Genomic DNA, 19,365 nt, shown 5'->3' with positions numbered 1-19,365 from the left:
GTGGGAAATTATCCGTATACTTCTTCGGTTGGCATAAGACATTATTTTATTTTTGTACCCCCACTCCACGAATACATGGCGAATTTTAAATAAGTGCAAATATTTCTAGCGATTGTACATTTCGAAATACCTTCAGTAAATTTTTCAGTTAACCCCCCCCCCCCATCTGTATTGTGCTGACGACACTATACTGGACTTGAGAACCCGTGGGAATTTTTAGAAAAATTTTTTAGCCATATTTTACTTTAAATGTCAAATTTGACAGATACCCAAGAGCAATGGGCGAAATTTTCTGATGTTATTTTTAATATAAATCAAAGCAGAAACTAATGCCGAAGTCAAATATCACCTGAGATATTATGATGCAGACTTTATCTGACACTATAAGAAAAACAACAAAAATTGCGATTTAAATATATTTCATTTTATTTTGTACTTGCAACTATTTATTAACGTGTTTGATTGTGAATTTAGAAAAATCTATTAAATTGAAATACAAAACTACTTTTCCGAACTTTAGAAAGGTATTAATGTAAAGGCCAATTAAAGTATGTTTTCGAAAGGCAACGAATCTCAAAATCACTCAAGATTTTAACATAACTCTACAAAATCTTCTTTAGATAACTAGGCTTGGTGCATTTCAGTTGATTTCAATAAATTCCGACCGCGGCGCTTCAACGGCAAAAATCAGAAATTACCAGTATATAGTTCACGCAGCGCCGCCGTCATGTTGATCGCATTAAAATAATATTGAAATCGTGTTTTTTTTTTCATAATATTTAAGTATTTTAGTTTTTTGCTAGTGCAGTTATTGAGACTATAAAACACTCAGGTACGAGGTTTGTGTGATGTAACGCTGTTTCGGGTAATAAAAAATAAGTGAAACAGAATTCGAACTAGGCGTCGTGTTGTGACAATTTCAAATGTTAATAAAACTGCCGAAAAAATGGTAACGCGTAAAGGAGATCGTAATTAAGGCGTTGTTACATGCAATAATATTCAATAACTCAACTTTCCCCGATATTCAACTCTCCCGAAACAACATTTTATAGCTTCATAGTTTTTCACACCAATCAATAGCAAAAATGGATTCAAGCAGTTCGACGAAACAAGTGAGTAAACAAATTGCTCTTAACATAATCAAAAAATTAAAAAGTCATATACTATGAGAGGATAAAATATAATTTGCAATATTAATGGTATACTTCTTTTAATCGAAATAGCCCCAATTATGCCCCACTAGCAAAACCGGTCTATGCTCGCTACCGTAGTTGAACTCATCTAAAAAGTTTTTTTAACTGGAATAATAAATTATTTATAATACAAATTAGATATTCTGAAGATATCAAAATATTTACTTTTTTATTTTTATTTTTAAAATTTTCACAAAAATTATACTTCCTAACACTTTTAGAATAATTAAATAATACATTTTTTATATACTCGCTCTTTAAAGCCGTGTATTTGTATATGCTAGTTTCTTACGATATTCTCCGATGATGGCAGCACCGGCGGAGAAAGCACCAAGCCTACAGAAAAATTTTGTGGATATTCTTTAAAGAAAACTATGACGAAAAATAACAAGACACTATAAGGATCTTATGAGAGATATTGTAGATTAATTTAATTTTCAAATGTTTTTCGGCAAATAAATTACATATAAAATCCTTTGCACCGTCTTGTATAATTAACTACAAAGAACACTTTCGAATCTGTTGCATATAATTTGAAGCTTCTGCCTACTTTTTGAAGAGTGAAATGTTACCGGTAATAATGTTATTACATCATTCACAATCCGTGTCTCCTTCACTGGAATAATCTTGAATGGGTACTGGACGAGCCAATGGAGCTGACGTCATAGGTCTACAAAAAGCCATCAGTATTAGAGTTGATCAAAAATGTATTGTTTTAGCTTTACATTATTCTTCTATAATGATTAAGCCATTCTTCGCACATCTGCGCTACCAATAGTGGTCTCTTATGTAGGGGTTGTTGAGCAACTAGTATGCCATTCTCTGTTTCTGTAACATCCATCCATTGTCGTAAAATAGCCTCTTCCCTTCCAAGCTGAAATATTATAATAGAATAACTATAGTAAGGAATTTATAACGTTAATAAATAGTTAATTTTGTTAAAAATTAAATTGTGTGTCTTTTTTAGAGCTGAACGAAAAAGAACCAAAGTCTGTCCAACGAGTCAGGGAAAATTTCGACAGACTAAATCCAAAAAATGACAGACACAACTGTTATTGTCATGTAACTTCTCGTTAGATAGACTATACAGGGTGATTCATGGTCACAGCAACGTGCCATAAACGTCTAACAAGACGTTTATGGAGAACTGGTGGCGCTGTGATAGGATTTTTTTGAAAATTTGCATTTTTGCATAAAGGCACCTGCTCCATCTGTCTAAATTATTTTCAGCATTACAAGTGTTGCCGCTTCATACTAAAAGTGGTAGTATCTTTGTTATTTTAAATGGAACACCCGGTATATTATTATATTTTTAGGAACTACTTCCATATCTCAACATTTTTCTATTATACTAACCTATACCAATCTCTAATAGTTCTCGAGATAAAAAATAAAATATGTGTAAAATTGACAAAAACATGATCTTGAATAAGCATTGGTTAAATCATAAATTCGGCATATCATAAGGAAAGTTGATATATTTGATATTTCTAAATCAACTGATTAGATAGCAAACAGGGAGGTCAGAAAAAATAATTATTTCCGCTGAATCGTTCAAATTATTGTTACTTTAAATTCAAGCCAACTATTTTACAGTTTTTTCCATAATTCTTTCGATCAATGCTTATTCACGATCATGTTTTAGTCAATTTTATATATGTTCAATGTTGCCACCGCCTACATTACCCACATTCTGCATGTTTGTAAATTTACAGTATTTTTAACTCTCTACACAACGAAAATTAATTTTATTCATAGTATTAGTATAGATTACTATACTAATCTAGAGAAACCCTAGGCAACTAGGATTAATGAATAACTGCCTCAAAACGTTAAAAGCATGTGTTGGAAATGGAGGTCATTTTGAACAATTATAATAGCATGCAGTCAAGAAGCCATGGGTATTTAAGTGTAGTGTTGTCAAGAATTGCACGTAAGTGAAGTGTTGTTAAGTGTAGGTTGTTACGGTTTTAAGAGTGGTAAAATGGAAATAAGAAAGCTTTGCAATTATATCGATCTGCTATTGGGATATACTTTATTAATGTTCGGTAAGTTTTTTTCTTTTAATCTTTGAATTTATTTTGTGGAATGTGGTGATCGCCCACTTAAAAAAATATCCCACTTTTTCAAAACCTCTTGGATGGTGTGGAATCTTGCAAGTAGTTTTAGAGTCTTTCTAGTTGATTTGGCAACAGTGGGCGGCGATTATGGTTAGATCCGGGTAATTGCCGATTTCTGCCGGCGGCGGTTCTCAAAATGTTACATTTTTTATTTTCTGTGTTAAATAACTTGGTTATTGTCAATTTATTTTAAAAATGGTAAAGAGATAAAATTGTTTCTCTCTCTTTTGACTAGATCTACCACCCATTAAAATACTTGCACTTATTTCTGGGACACACTTTATATAGCTTACTTTGAAAATATTGGGTACCACGTCCTTTAAATACTTGTAGACTTCTAAATCTACATCTCATTCACAATCTATTAATGTATTACTTTAAGATATAAGATATGTGTATATTTATAACTCACCTCTGATTCTAAAAGAAAATGAATTGGTAATGGTTTTCTATCACGGTCAACTAAAGGTAATAAAGATGCTCGAGGTCTAATCGTCAGTGATGGTTCTACCGGCACCAGGGCAGAAAAATGTCCCCTAGTATAACCTAAAGCAATGGGACAGCGCGAACAGAAACTGTGATCCCACAATAGAGGAAGATAAACACCTTCAAATCTTGCTGGACCCAATGCCTCCCCTCTAAAGCTTTTGACAATCTGAAAGGGGAGATAATAAATGACAATTAAATACTTTTATTTTCGATTTTCACTCTAACTTTGTACCTTCACTCCGTACACTAATATAGGTCTCCTTAAAATGTGAGCGAGTGCAAACACATGAAGCTGCTCTAAACTCGATCCTGGTTGTGCAGCTAAAGCAACCAAAGTACTCCAGTCATCCTCCCATTGCGTTTCTTCTAGGGAATACTGTAAGAATGAAGCATGGGAAGATTCGTATTCTTTCCATCTGGGATAAAAACTGTAAAATATAAATATACATTAATACATAATGCAGGATTATTTACGGAATTCGACGCGGAGTATCCTAGCTAAATGATTAGATTTTTAGATATTGTGAACGTAGTAGAGTCGAAGAAGAAGCACTAGAGTTAATTTAAGTTCTGCCACAATTTCCCTTCTAGATTTACTACCTTTAAACAACTATCAGTAGTAAAATAAATAATAAATAACATAAAATAGGCTCAGTAAAGACTGACAAATCCACAAATTTTCAATTCAAATTCAAATGTGTCAAATCAATCGTCAAACAGAACAGTCAAGGACAGTCCTTCTGACTACCATGCATGAATATATGGATAGCATTGTACTCCTTCCAACGATAAAAACAGTGCCAGACAGGTTTGCAGTCGTGAAAGCGCATGCCGATATATAATATTGCTCGCATTTAAAAATACGGTTTTTTGCCCGTTGCTTGTTGTACTCGTAACACCAAGCAGTAAGTTGCGTGTGCAGAGCATATTCTTTCAGTGATGAATAGCAAGTAGCAAGCGACGAGCGATTCGCTTGATCCGTTGATTTAGTTTATTTCAAAGCATTGTCGATGTAAAATTTTGTCACTCAGATACGCAACGGATAACGTCGTTTAAATTTGCTATCTGCAATTTATGTAGAAAATTTGCTCGGCTTTTTATCGAGTATGTCACATTAAAATTGGATTTCAATTTATTTCATTCTAGGATCGCTTGTGTTCGTCGCTCGTAACTCGTCACTTGCATCGCTCGTTCATAATCGAGCGATGCCGGTTATTTCAATAATCGACTACTCGAGCGAATTTTCGCTCGAGTTATTCCATCACTAATACGCATTTTCTACGAAAAGTTGAAGAGATATTTAAAAAAGTGCAATCAATACAATTTGACAGCTAATTAAATTTTGCATCTGAGGCTTGCGCAATATACAGTGTGTAATATTTAAGTTAAACAAGTTATTGCGGTTTAAAGCTAGTAATTATTCAACCTTAATTTTTAGCTGCCTTGTAGAAGCCAGTGTTGATTTTATTATTGCAACACAATATATCGTCGGTGAAATGTGATAAACTGCTAACTCCATTATTCCAAATTTTACAGGAGTGCAAGAAAACGGTACAAAAAAATATGTACACATGTAGGAAGTATATTCATGCGTTAATATGACGAAGAGATAAGAACTGTATTTGCCGGGGAACAATAAAACTCAGTATTTCGTGTTACTTTATTTTTTTCAGACACAATAGGGAGATAGCAGATATTCGTCTTGCAGAAATAAGAAATAAAAAATATATTTCTGGATATAGCAACCTTTATTGTTTGAAATTTTGAAAATGGAATTTTATATTACCCATACATATTTAGAAATAATCAATTAAATTTAAAAAAGTATGATATTCATAACCATATATTTATAATATCGTCGGTCTGAAAGCAAAATACATAAGTCCAAAAACGAATAAATTTTTAATGAACTAAAATAGCGCCATTTTGGACTTAATGAATATGAAAATAATTTACAAATTAAACTTATAGTTCTTAGAAGATATGGTAGGTTTTTCCTGGATATAGCTGTATATTCTGAAAGAAATCTACTCAAATGATATTACATTAGCCACTTGCAAATTTATCGAATTTTTATTAACAGGATGCTTAGCCTAATTTTTTTACGAGAACTGTAGCAGGCCGAACTTGGAAAACAGTGCAGTCGTTATCGGTAAAAGAGTTGCGTGATTTTATTAAATTTTTATCACTTTTCTCCTTAATTTTTTAATTTTTATAAAGATTATGTCTCATTTACGTGGAAAAACGATGAAAAAATAAATAGGTAAAATTGATTAGGTACTTTGGAAATTTTTGTACAAGTAATATTATTTAAAATATTTATAGCACGCCCTTACCCCTTACGGATACCCTATATTTACAGAACGGATGGAGGCAGGATCGGATGCCCATATAGTCAGGTTGACAATAATTGCCAGCCGGGCTCTAGCCTTCGCGGGCTCCTCTAATAGTTCATTATTTATCCTTAAATAGAAATGAAACAGAAAAAAGTGACGATAATATTCTGAGGTTATTTCCAAAACATTTTTTTTAATTAACAATATTTGCATTACGATTTGGGTGCATTACATTTTGGTTAACCTTCCATTACAGGTAGTTTTCTGATTTCTATATATAATAGAGAAAAATTGACCTAAACGTCAGGCGAAAAAATACGCAAAAAAATTCCAGCCGGGCCCCTCTGGCCTAGTCCGACTCTGGATCGCCGTACTGTGCTAAAGAAACATACGAGTAAAGAATTCGCGTATTTGCTTCAGCGTGATGGTAGCTTAGCAGATAGTATTGTTAAAATAACATTTTTTTTAATTGTAAAGAGTTTAGCTGCTTTCCATATTTATAGAGTATTTTTTCTCTTTCTAACGGTATAAAAAATTTATTAAGGTAAAAAATGGAGTTAGCAGGTTATCACGTTTCACTGACGATATAGTAGAACTTCAGTGCATAATCTAGTTTTAAATACTTATATAGTTTTACTACAATCGTAATCAAAAAATGATATAATATACAAGATATTAAAAAAATACAACTGTAGTATTTTTTTATTTAGGATACTAACTTGTAGCTGTAGTGGCCCTTAAGCGGCTCCAACCTTCCCAAATTCTAAATATCTAAACGTTTAGCTATAATACTCCGCGTTGAATAGCGTGTATACTGTAACCATTTTATACTTTTATGATGTTTATTTACCTATGACCAGATTGAACTAAAGTTTCAGCTAAGGCTCTTCTTAGGACATTATCCCTATCAAATACGCCCCACGTCGCTTGCATAACGCTATCCAACAAACATTCCCCTGCGGACCTAAAGTACAACATAACCGTAAGTTTGTGTTTTTGTGTGATTATCCAATTTTTTACCTGTTCCAGAGAGCATGTAGTCTGCACACTCCATCTCCAATAGCCCAATTTATCACATGACCAACTTCTAACTCTTCTTGCGCGTCCTTATCAAGTAACTCCATCATTAGTTGTTCTTGGATGGTAAGAGGAAACATATCGATTTCTGACAAATATTTAAATATACAATTAGTGAATACTGATAATGAGCAAGCACGAAAAAATCAGGATGTAATTGGTTTGAAATCACAATCTTATCGACCTATTTCAAAAATGGCATATACACTGGGAAAATGAAATTTGGTTTTTGGATGGCACTAATCAAATGGAGTTATTAGATATATAGTTTATTTGACCTTATATGCCTATACAGGGTTGTCTGAACTGTATTGGGGAAACTTCGGCAACATATTCTGCAGATAAAAATAAGTAAAAGTACAATAAGTAAAAAGTAAAATAAGTTCATATAAATGTGTGTCCTAAAATGCTTAGATTCGGAGATACAGGGTGTAAAAGTTTCATTTTTATTTCAATTTTTTTTAAATAATTTCTGAACTAACGTCGATATTTCGGTAAAAATGGATGTGTGGGAGTTTTTTGCCATGAGAAATTTGATTAATGTCAATATGACTCCTACTTGTAGAGGGCGCTACCTACATATTTATTAACTGGTTTGAAGAGTGATAACTTTTCATCCGTACCTGTATAAAACTATTGAGTAAAAAATATACATTTACGACGATTTTTGCATAAAAAAAGTCTCTTGGTAAAAATCGCCGCGAGTAATGGTTCTCGAGATATTAGGGATCGAAATTATCAATACCTGTCACCATTGCAATAAGTTAAATATTTTGACTAAATAGTTATTAGACTGAAATCATAAATTTGAAATGTTTTTGTGACAAAAACAGAAACTTTTTTATCATCCTTTTTTTTGCAGAAAAATTTATGATTAATTTAAAAAAAATAAAAAGTTCCCAAATTTATAATTTCAATCAAATAAGTATCTACTTAACATGTTTATTTTTTGGTCTATAATGATATTTATTAACTATTTCCATTCCATATATCTTGAGAACGATTGCTTGTAGCGATTTTTACCAAGAGACTATGTATATTTTTTCAATCTGTAGTTTTGTACATGTACGGACGAAAAATTATTATTCTTAAAAAAAGTTAAAACACATGTAGGTTGTGCCCTCTACAAGTAGGAGTCATATTAACATCGAAATCCCCCAAATTTCTGATGTCAAAAAACACTCACTTTTTATCCAAATATCGACTATAGTTAAGAAATTATTTGGAAAAACCCGAAAAAAATGAAACTTCTACACCCTGTGTCTCGGAAACAAAGCATTTTCGGATATACATTTACATGAACTTTCTTTACTTATTTCTATTTGCAGAATACACTGCCGAAGTTTACCGAATGCAATTCGGACCACCCTGTATATCACAAGGTGTTCAGACAACTATTACACATGCAATATTCTATATTTTTATTCATCAATTAATTTGAAAATAAAAATAATTTTCGTGTATATAACAATCAATCCAGCATAAGCATATGTTTCATGTTAGATTTTTTTGTATGAACTCCATCAACGATATAGCCCAAGCAGACTTTTTTAATTCATATTTGGCTTTAGATTTCGACTGAACAACCTTTGAATACTCCAGGTATAGTTAACTATTAATCTTAAACTAAACAATTTAGTTGAATATGCAGAGTTTACTAGTTATTGAAACAAATGTGTATAATTTTCGAAACAAAAGGATAAACAACTTTCTGATAGTACAAAGAATTGGTATTTTGCTTCCATTGTATAGCAAACAATGAGGTATTTTATAGCTTACAATTATTTTTTGTTACTATTAAATAACCATTACTAAAAAAAGTTTTTAACCAACAGGAACTAACAACTATGAATTACCCATATTTTTTTATTTCAAAAGTATGCAATTCGAATTTATTATACGAAAATGCCGCAGCTACCAGGCAAAACTCAAATAACAGTGGAAGACTGCTGTATGAGAATAAAAAACGGCCTCAAGTTGACTTGTATAGATAGACCATAGACACACATTAGATTTTGCAAACAAAAATATTAGAGTCTCAACTTTTAACGCAGTTTGTTTCTATTTGACAAGTAGTGCGGCAGAAGCGACACTTAAAATTACCAATTGGTTGTAGGGAAAAGAGTTTTAAACCTCTTCCGCTGCACTACAACGCTCAGCGCAATGGAAGCTGAAATCTGGACAAACATATCCATGTTATAATTTTTGACAATTTTTGTTAATTACAATAAATATGTTTTTACAAAATATAATATAATACCTCCTGTATATACCGCGCGCGCGTTTAACGCCTATTTTTCCATAACAACGGGCCGTCCTTTGCCGGAAACACTGCGACCTGTGAGGCCTATTGTGTTTGTCCCCTTTCTATATCGGCACCCATTCTCCTATCCCTGTGCCCTGCACTAGCTTATGCAGGTCCTTGATAGGATGGGAGCATAGTTCCTCCGGTTCTAGCATATTTTTTTTTGTATTTGACTAAGAGTGAGTCCCAGGTCGGACCCTCCACTGCAGCCGCGAGGACCTATTGTGGCTTAGTTTCTACAAGCTCTTGAATAATAAAAGAGCATCAAAGTTTACCCTTAAGACCCAGCCTTTTAACATAGGCTGTTATGTACGAGGGCGATATATCTTCTAGGTCTGGGAGGTCTAGCGTGGGTTTGCCAAACACCTCAAACCTGGTCCTGCCCCCAGCGGGGCAGGTACATATAACGTGCTTCATTGTTTCGTCATCTTCCATACAGAGTCGGAATTCGGCGTCTTCCACCAGTCCCATCCTCTGTAGGTGTGATCTCAGCCGGCAGTGGCCCGTGTATACTGCAGTAAGCGTACGTCCTCCGTTCCTACCAGCCTTTAGGAGTTCATCTGTTCTACGTTTGGATGGCCATGCTAGTCTTGGCATGTTCCATTCCGGGACTGTCATATCAATCCCAAAACTTCGCACCCCTAACCCATTCACAAAGCCTGTCTCTTGCGAGATTTTTTGGTACGCTAAGTGTCGGTTCTAGGCCCACGAATGGCGAGCCTGCACCAGTTTTGGCGAGGGAATCAGCACGTTCATTTCCCTCTAGGCCGACATGTCCCGGTATCCATATTAGCGACACTTTGTTCCTATCTCCTAATATATATTTTCGTCGCTTCAAGTGCTTTCAACGCGGCTTGATTATCCGAAAATATGCTTATTGTTTTCCCGGTGTATTGCTGTTCTACCAGCAGTTGCACACAGGTTTCAATAGCATATAGCTTAGCTTGGAAAATTGTGGTGTGTTTTCCAAGACTGTGGATCTCGGTCTTTGGACTGCTGCAGTCAATTCCTGCGTCAGATCCTTTATCGTTTTTGGATCCGTCCGTGTATCAACACATTTCCGCATGTAATAAGCCGTTTCTCGGCTTATCCCATTCGTCCCTATTCGGAAACAGGACGTTGTAGGTGCGCGTCAAGAGTTGGATTGGTGGTATGAGATCCGAAACCATTCCCAGAATCTCATCCGATTGTAGTTAGTTTCCTTGGTTCTAGCCTAGCTTTCCCAAATAAAAAGCGTGTTTGCGATCCAGAGCCTCGCAATGACATATGATGTGCTCGGCTGTTTCAGGATCTTTATCGCAGAGTCTGCCTTGGTTTAACGCCTTGGTCGTAGCAAGGTACAGCTTGCCATGCTAGAGCCGTTCGGTATACAAGGAAGGTAATGTGGCTAGAACAACGCTGTAACCGCCTATTACTGTCTCAGGATTTCGTCATCTTTTGATCAGACGTCGTCATTTAAGGCTGTGTCGACCTAGAGACCTAAATTATTTTTATTTTATTAAAAATAGTCGGCTGATGAACTGCCGACTGTTCGAACGAGGATTCGAACGCACAACCTTTAGATTGGTAGACAAGAACTGTACCTCTACGCCACCGGACACCTTTACAAATTTACTTAAATCTTGTAGAGAATTTAATTTTTTTGTCGGAAAATGCAGAGAGCGAAAAAAATCGTAAAAAACATCCAAGATGGCGGACACTTCCCATTTCCCATATCAAATATATTGGCAAGACTGTGATTTTTCACAAGACTGATGTCAAATAAAAACCAACTGCATCAAAAGGTTCAGCTCTAATTTTTTTGATTCATGGTTAATGATGTGTTTTTTTATTATTGGACACGCTGAAATCTATAATTTTTTAAAAACATGCCAATAAGAATAACAAAAAAAAACATTTGATGCAAACTTTTTGGCACAAAGAACATTCTGAGACTGCTGATGGTTGTTAGGTACACAATATTATTATTACACCGTATGCAATTTTACCTGCTGGCAAAGTGTATGTAGGACATTCTGTTACATAATGGCAAGAAAACGTGCCCTTCCTTTGTCTGATGGTGCTTGCAAAGTGTCGTCTTATATCAGCTGCTAAATCTGGTGCAACATAACTAGGTACCCTTTTAATTCCAGAACCAGATCCTTCAATCTGAGACAGAAGAACCGCAAGTAAATCTTCCCTTTTGAATCTAAAAAGATTTTTATCATTAGAGCAAAATCAGGAAAGAAATTATTAATTTTTATTCCTACCTTATTGCTAAGTGTACTAATGTATGACCAACATCAAAAGCAGAATTTCTGTTTAGTAATGTGCATTCAGAAGCTGTCAAGGCTCTCGTGGGGTCCCCACCAGATGAAAGGTAATTCTCCACTGGTATTTGGTCACCCTCTATAACACCCAGGCAGGCATTAAGCCATTTCCAATCAGCGTTTCTGCACAGATGTCTAAGTTTATGCTCTTTATCTATAATATTCTGTGATGACTCTAAAAGTATGCAACGTAAGTAAATAAAATATTTAAGTAAAATTTAAAATACCTTGATATCTATCATCCTGGTTAATATCATCTATTTTTTTATTTCTTTCTGGTGAAGGCAATATAAGACTAGAAGTTTGTGATCGTTGAATATTACAAGTTCCACACATAGCACATTTGGTTGATTTTGGCCAATTCTCAAAAGTACATACCTAGTGATAGCAAGAAGAATAAATAATTTTGTATAGGGTGGCGCACCTCATTCGCCTCGGTTAATTATACGAAAACGGAAAGATTTAGAAAAAAATGCAGAAGGCAATGTGCATAATTTAAAATTATTTTGAAATGTACAGGGTGTATCAGTCAACAAAGTTATATTTTTTCTTATGGAACACACACCCCAGCAGTTTCTAAATATGCATGCTATAATAAAAGTTTGTCAACACCTTGTACATTACTTTTCAGAATTCATTCTTGTGCTGACTTTCAAGCTAGAGAAATAAACTTTACTAAAAAAATTGATTGCTTTCTTAAATGTATACAGGGGTATCAAAAATTGCTGGTCTATTTTAAATATTTATTTTAGATAAAAACCTCGTTAATTCAAATGCGACACTATGTCTTTTTTTAAATCGAAGCAGATTTCATTGCTCTTTCAAACTATATTACGGTTTCCTATACCTATCTGGCTCAGATTTTGAATAAAAAGCGATTTTTCAATAAAATTGCATTTGTTGCATAATCAACCCAGGCGAATGAGGTGCACCACCCTGTATATTGAATTATTAAGAAATTACAAAAAAGAACTGTAATAAACGAAGATATGGAATTAGATATGAAGTTTTTTTATATTAAACCAGTATTACTTATATGAATTTAAAAGCCATTTAATACCTGACAAACCCATTTAGCTTGTGAAGTTCTTCTGCTATTTTCCAAATTATTTAAAGTAGAAGGCGGACTGTTATTCCTTGAAAGGCTCTGTGCTAAATCAGAATTTTGGCTAATTCTAAGAGGTTGTAGGTGTTCATGTATATTATTGGCTGTTAAAGGAGGACTATGACAACTACAAAAAAATAGTTTTACAAATTTATATTTCATTGACTATACAAAATTATAGTTCTGTATCTAATATACTAGTAGTAAATATTACCAGCTCAGCAGTAAAAAAACCTGACTATTTAGGTAATAATTGCCCTTTATGGCACGCATATAAGGAATATTTCTACACCAATGGCAACGCTCGGGTTTGAGTTCCGATTTTCGTATGTAAGAAGAGTACAATGCATTTATAATGTACTGAACAAAGAGAGAAGAGTAAAAACGTTGCCAAACGTATGAACTAAAGCGTGAAACTGCACATTTCTAAGAGACATTAAAGGTAATACGCCAGAGACAAGACCAGCTCCTCGACTGTGAAGGACATGGAGGGAACACCAACCGTGGAGGATGTATGTATACCCTCGGAGGAGGAACATCTGTTGTCAGAGAAGGATGGGAAATACCCCGTCCCCCCTACAACATGTATGATGGGTTATAGACTGTATGATGAGTTATAACTCAAGGAAGGGAGACACTAACTTTAAGGTCGCAGTGATTAACCCCCCTCTCATTCATTCTACATTCTAGTGTTAGGGTTAAGATCGAAAGCATAAACCCACCATAATTCGATTTCAGATGCCCAGAAACATATCTAATGATTTTATCGAGTTATTCTTCCAAAAAAAAACTTAAAAGAAAGTAGAAATTAAGTGTTTTTCGGCCGTGATTTTACTCCACTAGACAGTGAAAGGGCACCTGTATCTCCGATAAATGTGGCAACGCCGCAACAGCACACACTCGGATTTTTTTCTCTCTGACTTAATAAGATTCCCAAGAGTTGCCAACACAGTATAAGGCTGTAAATTACTGTTAACAAAGAGCTCCACTACATAGAAGTATAGAAGTGAAGAATTTTTATGACTATATATGTATATGTATTAAATTATATGTTACAATTAAAATTTGGTATCTTTGAAACTATTAACGGCTACATATTGATGTATCGGACCATTTAACACTAATGTTAAAAAAACATGGAATACCTATCATCAGGCGAAACATCGTCAAAAACACTCAACACTGATATAATGTGATATGCAACTGGTTATGATAAACAACCTCATCACTATCTCTCTTGCGCTCCGATTTGAATATGTTTTTTCTATTTTACGGCCTCGGGGGACAAATTGTTTTATGTATTATCGTATACTAGCCTTATAGGACTATTATTTATATGATTTTAGGGTACTGTGGCCATTTTTAATTTTAAAATTTAGTTTTTTGCCTGTTCTGTAATATGAACCATTTAACAGTTCTGTTGTATTCAATGAGAAAAAATAACAGGAAAAATAACACTCGAGACCGAACTGTTACCCTTCTTCCAAACAGTGCCGTGGCACATATTTTTCTTAACGTAGCTGCTTAATGAGATGTTTATATTTTTGATAAATGTTGTGACTACACCTATGATGTATGTGGATGTATCATACTAATTAATTATGAAAAAAACACATTAAAATGTTAACAAAAGGTACAAAACTAGTATCAACGTATAGCACATATCAAGTACATACATAATATCAGAAATATAACTATCAAATTCAATAAAAAAAAACGCTAAAAAGGCAGAGTGGACTGTTTATTTCCCTGTGAAACTAAGTCCTGGCTTTTTCTTATAATTGCGCCTTCAAAGCTGAACAAATTGCCATTGTAATAAAATTTATACAAAGTTCACTACACACAACAAACTATTAAAAATCGCTAAAATTGTTGCAGATGACTCATTCGTTTCTTCCCAAAAAAAAAGCCAAAGGTCACAAATTCTGTTGCAACCCGTATATAGGGGCATTACATGTCCTTGTATTCATTAGTCGTTTTGGTTGTATCATTGTTCTTCCAGAACAGCAATGTCATATGTGGTAATTTACGTTTTGCACTTTTAGCAGTTTTTATTTAAATACTGTTTTCATAGTATATTATGTATATGTATTAGTCCACTCCAAACTAGACATACAGTAATAAGTTTGTGATTTTATTTCTCTTACCTTATACAAGATGGACATTTAAGAGAATTACTACAATTTTCACATTGACATTTGTCTTTTGATTTCTTTAGATCTAAGGAAGCACCAGCTCCCACTGGGGAACTTCTATCGTCTCTATCATCTAAAATTATGTCTCTTAGAAAAAAATACTGTTAATGTTTTACTGCATTTACACTTACCATGTAGCCTGTAAATATTTTCAAATGGTCGCGGACCACGACACATTGTACATTTTATTGCCGAGGGATAATTCTCATAGGTGCAATATTCGCAAGCCCATTTCTTTTCATTATCACTCATTTTTAAAGTACTATATTTGTAAAGTCAGGTATTTGCTTTTTCTTGTCATGAATATTTCATGATAATTTTTCTAAATAAAGCTACAGTTAGCATTCGATGTTGGTCATTATTACATTCATATCTAAAAGGTTAAAACTTATTTTTATAAATAATTTATATAATAAATGTTAGTACAAAGTGCGTGTATGATTTTAATTCGTACATAAACAAATTAACTATGATACATGCCTCTATTAATTGCATATAATGTAAAACAAAATAATTATGTGCATTGGACTATTTACCCTTGATAAACGGGACCAATACCAATACTAATGTATTGTACCTTTTGGGAAATAATAAAGACAAATGTAACAACAGAAACTTTACGATTAAAAATTATAATTTCCGGATAAATAATTAAAAGGTCGATTTTATAAATTTTGCTCACCTTTGAAATTAAGGTCAAAAAAAAAGTTATTGTGATAAAGGCACTATAGGTAATGATTTGTATACTTTTATAAACAACAAATTTAGATACCATTTGTAAGCCAATTAATCTAATTTTTAGTTGACAAATCAATGCAAAAATATTTATTTGACGTCAAAATAACAACCTTTTTCTCAAATCCGTATTCCGTACTTCTTCACCATCTGATATTTGACAAATGACAAATAATATTCTTCTAGTTTTAGTTTTATAACTACCCTCTAGATGTCTCATTTCTGACAACTTCTAAGCAAGGATGGGAGTGTAAATAAAGACATAAAAAGTGTTTTTTACATGTTGTAAAATATACTCTAAATCTGGTAAAAATCATAGATAAATAAATAAAAAGTAAAAATCAGGGTACAGAGATATAAAGATGAACAAATTAAAAATTAACAATTAATTATTTTCCTGGTAAATGTGTGCTTAGGTTGTTGATCTTAAACGTCGACCTTGGCGGCGTCGTTCGGTTGTTTTCGTCATCGCGCCATTTACAAATATTTGTGCGATGTTGCCATTCATGTATCATTTTAATCTACACCTCAGGCTAAAGTCCGGTTTTATCATCATCAATACTATTTTGGTAGATATAAGGTACCTTTTAACAGTTACTATGGAAAAGTAAATATTATTCTTAATGTATTAATTTAACACTGATTTTATCATATTATACACATATAACCAATTTATCATTAGGTATGTATTTTTGAGTACCCTTGTTAATTATTCAACAGATATTCAACAAGCAACTGTTGAATTAAATCAGACAGATATTCTCGATTTAACAACCTTGCCAATACGACATTTTCACCGTACAAATTAGGTCCCAAATGGGGCGTGAATTACGAACACAGATTCGAAGCCAGCGTTAAACGGAAGATCGTCATATGGTTCGTTTAATATTGCCTTAATTTGACGCTTAAAATGAGGAAAGGGTGTTGTGTTTCGACCACAAGTCAATGCTTTACAAAATAATTATCTATGGTAGGTACATTATTTGTGTAAAAGTATTAGGGTTAATATATTCAAGAATCTATTTAGCAAATACGTAACCGGAACGAAGCACACCGACATTTAAAATGACAGCGATCTTCATTCCATAGCCATCGCTGACGCCGTTTTTTCTCGATCATACGGTATATACGTTACATGTTACCTACTTCCCTACTTGCAAAATAATATATTTCGTTAAAAATCATTATGGGGCTTTAAGCAACGGGGTTTTAAGCCCCGTTCTCAGTACTTTGTCAATTTGTATTGTCGAGCGACACGTCAAAAGAACCAATGAGATTTGCACAAAATTCAAAATTGACAGCTGTTTGAATTTTGTACAAATCTAAAGGCCCGTTCTCAGAAAAACGTCGTGTCGCGGGCGACACAGTTTGACATTTCAAACAACCAATGGGAGCTGTACTAAATTTAAAATTGACAGCTGTTTGAATTTTGTACAAATCTGATTGGTTCTTTTGTCGTGTCGCTGGCGACAGTCGCAGTTCTGAGAACGGGGCTTGATTGGTTCTTTTGACGTGTCGCTGGCGACAGTCGCTGTTCTGAGAATTAATCGAGTCGCTGTTCTAATTATTAATTATTTTATGATAACTGACATTATTTATAAAATTAACTTCATATTTCTGCATTTTTTTATTTTAATTAATTTCTTATTAGTTAAAAATCTGCATAAATATTTTGTTTAATTGTATTTTGTTATCTAAAAAACCTTTTATTTTATGACATGCACAATTAAAAAATTTCTAAAAATTGCTTGTTTTAAAATGGTTAATTCCGTTTATACAATTCCAAATTTCCATACCATTTTAGTTTTAGAGAAAATAATTAAAAAAAATACATGAAATTATAAATTATTTTTTCCCAAAAAGTTCCAAAAATCAAAACGCGTTTCTATAGTAATATACCTAATTTTGTTGTCATTCTTTGATAGATTTTTATTGATAGATAAAATCATAGATAAATGCAACAAGTTTAGATTGGAAAGCCAGTATAAATTTTGGATCGCGAAATTATTTTGGGTCGCAACCGTTATACGCGATCTGGCGCTGCTATAGCGGTCGCTAAGAACAACGGCAAACAAAAACAGAAATAATTTTCTCTTGTCAAAGTCAGAATCTTCAAAAATCATAATAATCTTTCAAAATCTAAACCGCTCTCATTAAAGAAATCCCGAAAAGTGTTTATAGCATCCATTTTCAAAGTAAGTATTGCTATCTTGTGAGTTTAATTCAAGTTTTATTTACTCCAACCGGTGATAATTGTGAAAAAGTGGCATTAAAAACTTAAAAAGCTGTGCTGTGAACTGTGAACTGCAAAAACCATCGTGGATCGTGGCATAACGTCGGTTTCCAATGTTTCATAGGTATTTCATACATGCGTCCTTATATAAAATAAAGTTTCTTGTATGCAACACACTGTCCTTTATTTATAAAATTAAACGAAAATAATAATAAATTGGAATAAACAATATTTGGCGATATAATTCCGGAAAAAGCCGAACCGCTCCGAAATTTTCAAAAGTTTTGGGTCGCGACCGTCGCAAGAATAGCGCCAAATAGTGTTTACATTGTCCTTATGGGCACTTTCCAATCTAAACTTGTTTCATTTATCTATGATAAGCGCCAGTTTCTTAATTTAAGGATTTTACAATATTACAGTAGGTCTAACTGGTCCCTACAAAATATTTAAACTCAGCAGGGCAATAAGTTGTTAAATCCTATGATATATGTCTAGCAAAAATCTAGAACATACGGAAACAACCTGATAACCACCAGCCAACCACCAGCCGTCCAGTGCTCTCCCATGATACAAAGAATACAAGGTATGATATTGCGCAGGTTGGTCACTACGTCACAGGTGATAAACGGCACCATTGGTCGGCAAGCTCTGCGCGCCAATTTCAAATTGTCAAACAGATTGTGTCATCCGTGAAATTTATTTGTGTCAAAATGTAAAAATAATTTTTCAAATGTCAAGCTCGATGATTTGACATAAATTTTGGGGTTATGTCCTAATTCTTCCCTATTTTAGGTCTTTTTTTATTAGTGACAATTGAACAATATGGATATTTTTTTTGTATGGCGTATGACGTCACAGGTGGTATGCGCAAACTGAACGAAATTGGAGCCGCTATCGATCATACCTTGTTTTCTTTATACCATGGTGCTCTCCTGTAAAATTAGTAAAATAGCGCCGCTTATTATGTTTTTCCACTGGACCCTTCAATTGATTTCATTCTTTGATACTTATAGATGGTTATTACAGGTTATTAATTTTGATTAACGTCATATTTTTTGCTGCTGTTAAATTAATTATTTTATGGTTAAATTATCACATTTTCCGATAACTATATAGATATTATCACCCAACCTGTAGCATTGAACTAAATAAATTTTGTGCTTCTTTAACATTTTATAGCAGCAAAAAATACCGTATAAACAAAAATAAACGGCGTTCACAGCGATCTTCATTTCATAGCCATCGCCGCCGCCTTGTTTCGATAATAC

General features: G+C 33.6%; 1 protein-coding gene across 4 annotated transcripts; it reads right to left on the bottom strand.

Moving 5' to 3' along the window:
* Positions 1–1,425: 1,425 nt before the first annotated feature.
* LOC115884631 (ubiquitin thioesterase trabid) lies at positions 1,426–16,036 on the bottom strand. 4 transcript variants are annotated; one of them, XM_030903281.1, is made up of 13 exons: positions 15,812–16,020; positions 15,261–15,502; positions 15,082–15,202; positions 12,890–13,061; positions 12,057–12,207; positions 11,770–12,004; positions 11,509–11,708; positions 7,159–7,303; positions 6,989–7,102; positions 4,035–4,230; positions 3,726–3,968; positions 1,919–2,067; positions 1,426–1,863 (listed from the first exon to the last, which is right to left on the bottom strand). In XM_030903281.1, exons 2-13 carry the CDS (start codon positions 15,379–15,381, stop codon positions 1,785–1,787), a joined length of 1,926 nt encoding a protein of 641 aa, XP_030759141.1. In that variant the 5' UTR covers positions 15,382–15,502; positions 15,812–16,020; the 3' UTR covers positions 1,426–1,784. The 4 variants fall into 4 exon arrangements, with proteins under 4 accessions (XP_030759141.1, XP_030759142.1, XP_030759143.1 ...); XM_030903282.1 differs by having other exon boundaries at positions 1,785–1,863; positions 15,978–16,036; XM_030903283.1 differs by having other exon boundaries at positions 1,785–1,863; positions 15,902–16,020.
* Positions 16,037–19,365: the final 3,329 nt, after the last annotated feature.

The sequence above is a fragment of the Sitophilus oryzae genome, unplaced genomic scaffold (assembly GCF_002938485.1).
Source record: "Sitophilus oryzae breed Bouriz unplaced genomic scaffold, Soryzae_2.0 scaffold_306_pilon_pilon, whole genome shotgun sequence".
Taxonomy (NCBI): Eukaryota; Metazoa; Arthropoda; class Insecta; order Coleoptera; family Curculionidae; genus Sitophilus; species Sitophilus oryzae.
This window is presented reverse-complemented; position numbering and strand designations above follow the sequence as displayed.